Source organism: Chlamydotis macqueenii, chromosome 15 (genome assembly GCF_036417535.1).
Source record: "Chlamydotis macqueenii isolate bChlMac1 chromosome 15, bChlMac1.mat, whole genome shotgun sequence".
In the NCBI taxonomy this organism is placed as follows: domain Eukaryota; kingdom Metazoa; phylum Chordata; class Aves; order Otidiformes; family Otididae; genus Chlamydotis; species Chlamydotis macqueenii.
The window spans coordinates 7,847,016-7,851,814 of NC_141570.1; the positions used below are offsets into that span (position 1 = coordinate 7,847,016).

The 4,799-nt window shown below is 56.2% G+C and overlaps 1 protein-coding gene across 3 annotated transcripts in view; it reads right to left on the reverse strand.

Annotated features, from left to right (window-relative positions):
• BRI3 (brain protein I3) overlaps nucleotides 1-942 on the reverse strand; it is a 32,679-nt gene extending 31,737 nt beyond the window's left edge. For 2 of the 3 annotated variants that reach the window (XR_015260202.1, XR_015260201.1), the window contains exon 1: nucleotides 462-942. Coding sequence is in view for 1 of the 3 variants with exons in the window: in XM_086759655.1 (XP_086615781.1) it covers nucleotides 462-627 (166 nt within the window). In the remaining 2 variants the exon portion in view is untranslated. The remainder of the gene's footprint in view (nucleotides 1-461) is intronic. The other variant, XM_086759655.1, reaches the window with a different exon arrangement.
• Nucleotides 943-4,799: the final 3,857 nt, after the last annotated feature.

Genomic DNA, 4,799 nt, shown 5'->3' on the forward strand with positions numbered 1-4,799 from the left:
ATCTGAGGGAAGCGTGTGAACTCGGTCGGTATTTTGGGGAGGGCAAAGCACAAACAAGACGTTACACCTCAGAGGCGCCCAGGGAAGGAGGGGAAAGGGAGGCGGCGCTTTGAAACACCTAGGTCCCCTGCGCACCCTCCTCCCTGCGCCAGTTTTAAGCTCGAAAGCTGAGCCGACCCAGCCTGACTCCTGACAGGGAAGCCCCAGGCAGCAGAAGCTCAGGAGTTCCCCCCCGCTCCCCCTGCTTGTGCCGGGCAGCCGCTCCGCGCAGGCCACGGCCCTTCTCCAGAGCCCGCTGCCCCTCTCCAGTCACCGGGGTAAGGGGCTCTCCAGAGCCGCCCCCCGTCCAGGGAAGCGCGGAGTGAGGCTCACGTTCTCCTCCACGCTCCGAGGGCCCCCCGCCGCCCCCCAGCCCCCACCCCGAGCCGGCGGCCGGCCCTCCCCCGCCGCCTCAGACCCACCTGCGGCAGCCGCGGCGCCCGGGTAGGGGTAGGGCGGGGGCGGCTGGAAGCCGGGCTGCGGGGCAGGGATAGCGCCGTAGTTGCTCTGCCCGTAATCGTAGCCCGCGCCCTGGGCGGCGGGGCTGTAGGCGGGGGGCCGCTCCTGCAGCAGGGGCTTGCTGTCCATGCCGGGGTGGGGGGGTGCGGCGGCGGCGCTGCCTGCCTGCCTGCCCGCGGAGCCGAGCGGGAGCGGCGCTGCGAGCGCCGGGAGGGCGAAGAGGAAGCGGCGCCCTCGCCTCAGCGCCCAACTTGGCGGGCGCCGCCCCTCCGCCCCGCCCGGGGGCGCCGGAGCTCAGCGGCGGCGCGAGCGCCCCGGCGGCAGCGCCCCGCGCATTGGGGGCCGGGCGCGAGGGGGAGAGCGGCTGAGCGGCCCCTGGCGCGCGGGCGGCCCCTCCCCGAGCGCCCCGCACCGCGCGCGAGCGGCCCCGGCTGCTGCGCTCGCGGCCGGTCACAAGACTGCGCCCCACGTGACGCCGCTCCCCAGCGGCGCGGGGTGACTTCGCCGAGAGGCGCAGCAAACCCTCGGCCTTAAAGGGGCCGCGCCGCCTCCCCGCCGCACGGAGCCCCCGCAGCCGCCTTCCCTTCCGCCTTCTGCCCCCGGTCTGACGGCTGCGGGGGGCTGCTGCGCTCCTCGGGCTGCCTCTGTGCGGAGGCGAGCGGGACAGGCCACCTCGAGTCACCGGGCCTGCAGTTTGTTTTTTAATTAAGCCGACGATGGGTTTTTAACGCGCTCACCGAGACCGTTTTCAGCATCGTTCTCCTTCAAGTGCTCCTCTCCCGAAACGCACTCCCCGCTGGACACCGGGGGCCCGAACATGGCGGGGGCGGGACGCGTTGGCTGGGTCCCAGTCGGTTCCTCAGCCGGAGGGTCCGCACGCCCCGGGGAGAACCCAGGAGGCTCCGCAGGGACGGGGAGAGGGAGGGCTGCCAGCTCGGCACCTGTGCCCACTTTGAACCCTCCAGTAGCCAATTGGCTCCAGCTGAGCTCTGGGAAGACGGAGAGGTTGAAGCAGTGGGACAGTGTCTCCCTGTGTGTCCATATATATATATATATGTATCTATTCTGTGTGCATGTGTGTCTGCATTTACACAGAACCCCCAAGTCCGAGGAAAAAGCAAAAATCGTTAGGAAATAGCGCTGTGTTCTGTAGTGACTTCTGCGAACTGGGAAGAGCCGCACTTGAGTGTTAATGGAAAAAAAAAACAAACAAGAGCTCTGGGGGTGGTGGCACAGAATGGGAATGTTGTAAAAAGAGGGAAAGTTTCTGAAAAGTGATTGAGGAAAAAGCAGAAGAAAACTCACATGGTTCAAAGAAACACTAAAGGAAGGAAGAGGAAGGCAAGGGGGGCGCCGCTTTCTCCTGTCCACTGAACTGAAGGAACCAGTTCAACAGCGCTTCACCGGGCACAGCTGGTTCTGAAACGCAAGTTCTCAATGGCTGGACAGCTCAGGCCTGATGTTGAAAGGATCTTAAATGTCTTTTATCACCATTAAAATTCTGGCCTCCTCCCTCCACACCTTCAACCCTTGAGCTGTCTGATTCACCGAATTTCTTGGTTTAAAAATATGCACAGGTTTGTCCTTCACTACAGGTACCAGCATGGCCCCTGTCGCCATGGCAGACACAGAGCGACTCCCAGGATGGCACCCCTGTGCAGGAGGGAAGGCTTAGCCTCATTTCATAGGAAGGGGGAAAAAAACATAAGAAGGGGAAGAGATTAAAGAATTTGCCTCAAAATCAAACGAATTCTTGAAACAGACAGGGAGGCAGATTACACGACCCAAAATCCAAGCCAGTGCCAGCATCACATGATGGTGAGAGGATCCCTGCCCTCTTGCTTTCCGTCTCCTCCCTCCAGTTTGCAGTGCCTGACTCATCTGGAAGGGGCACTGGCTCACGGTTTGCAGCGACATTTAAAGACTGCTTCTACTCCGAGGAAAGCTTTTGCTTACTCTAACTGTGGCGGTATAAATAGTACATGAGGTTTTTGAAAGAAAAATCTAAAAGCACAAATGCAATGCAGTACTTCCTCATTAGGGGAAAGGTACTTCCCTAAAATGAATGTCAAGTGAAAAGGAAAATCCCCGTTAAAGAAGTGGGAAAGTGTGGAAGAGCCAACAGTAGAAAAGCTACCCGTATGAACCAGCTCCGACTGCATCAGGACAACGGCCACAAAACAGTGAGACAGGATTTAAAAGACTGTGCTTTGGACAGAGCAGTGTTTCATAACAACGAGATTTTAAAACTCACAAAATTAATTTCAGAGCGCTCTAGCGTTGCCTAGGTCAGAGATGTGTCCCTGCCACAGGGGTAGACCTCCTCTAACTGCATTTTCGATACAAACCCTGGCTTTGCCATGGTACACTGCAGGTTGTATTTAGACGGCTATATTTATGGGCAAAACTGAGGGAAATCTCCACAGCCAACAAGGGCTAGCAACCCTAACGAAGTGAGACCTGGTTCACTGAAGATAACTTCCTCCTGAGTCATGCAGTAGCCACAAGACTGAAGGACAGAAGTAGGACAGGATATCTGGGTGTTTTTTCTCTCTTTTGCAAGGTTTCGGAGCCCCATTCAGGGAAGACCTGGGGTGCACCCTTCATGGCCACAAACTGGAAGTTAGGTGCACATTAACCCAGTGCCCTGAGATTATACAGCAAATCCGCTGTTCAAATTGATGGCGATTTTAAATGTGTTTACATTTAGCTGTTTGGTTTTGCAAAACCTTTCTCTTTTAGCTCCTTACAGTATGGAAGTCTCTATTACAACAACAGCAACTGAACAAAGCAGGGCTCAGCATCAGACACCCAAAGCAAGCAAGAGTTTTCATAAGGCATCAATTCATTCCTAACTTTTACATCAAACTACGGACACAGCAGAGCCAGTGTACTCATTAGCTGGGTACAGACCACAGGAAAGTTACATGCTGCCCATGTTCTGGAGAGCATTCGTTTGGTTTCACATGTGAGGTCCTCCTCAAAATAAGCATGAGAAAACTGTACTGGTTGTAAATGACTTATCATGCAAACTCCTTGCATCAACTGTCATTCATGCTGCTATCCTGTAGGATTACAGGACAGTGGTTCAAAATCCAAACTGTGAGAAAATCCCAGAAAATGCTCATTAAATTCTTCTGCAATCCAGCTTCCATGGAAAAAACAGAAGTCTTGTTTCTACCTGGTTCAAGTGGCAAGTGAATAGAATACATGTCAAATATATCAGTCACAACCGCTACAAATCTTGCAAAAGGAATTTCTTAGGATCTAAACAGTACTTTGGTCTTTATAAAGAGGTTTTACTGCAATGATCAAGTCATCAAAACACTACTTTGGAGCAAAAATTCTGTGCCGACGTGCACCAAGCTGTGCAAGGGACCAAACCACAGCAGTGTGAGTCAAGTGTCCCTGGGGCTCAGAAGGAAACGACCCAGACGGGATGGTTTTGCCTCACACAGGATCATTCTGGATAATTTAATGTGTACACCAACCCTCCGAACCACAACCCTCTGCACATCAAAACCATCTGAACCTACAGGCCACGGAACAAGCACAAGGAAGATATATATTCTCTTCAGCCGACAACTAGAAACTCCTCAGGCCAGATGATCTGCCAGTTACTTGAGAAAAAGGCCTGAAATGAGAGAAGATTGCTTTTCCAGCTTCCTCCGCTGTGCCTCTGAGATACACATAGATCTGAGATGCTGTTTGCTGGCAGATCTCTTTCGTGTCTGGCTGTTTGAATAGTCAGGCATGGAAGTTCTTGCCTACCTTGTCAGATTTCCTGCCTCACTTCAGAATGAACTGCACTGTGATGGCAGAACCTGAGATGACAAGCAAGCACTTTCACAGGGAGGCTGTAATTCTGAAGCAGGGCAAGTCACAGTCATGACCTGCAACAGATGTTAAGCGGCACCTGTGGTGTCCTGGGAAGAACTGCTGCCGCGCTGCTGCTACACCGCTGGGCCGCCTCCTCCGTCCCACCTCGGGGAGGCCTGTACTGACGCATCACGCGTCCGCATAACTCCGGGCAACGGCTGTTTTTCCCGACTCTGGCTGTCATCACTGCCCTCTCTGCGCGGCCGGCTGACCCGAGGGATGGGCCCTGCCCGCCAGCGCCCGTGTCCCTGCGGTTCCCGGAGGAGCGGGCCCCGCTGCTGCCCCCGGCCGGGGTCCCCGCACCCGCTCCCGCTGCCCCCGCCCCGCGTGCCGTGACGCGCCCACCGCACCGCCTCCCCGCCCAATGGCGGCGCTGCTTGGAGCCGCCGCGCGGGGGCGCAGCCTGTGGGAGCGCGGCGCTG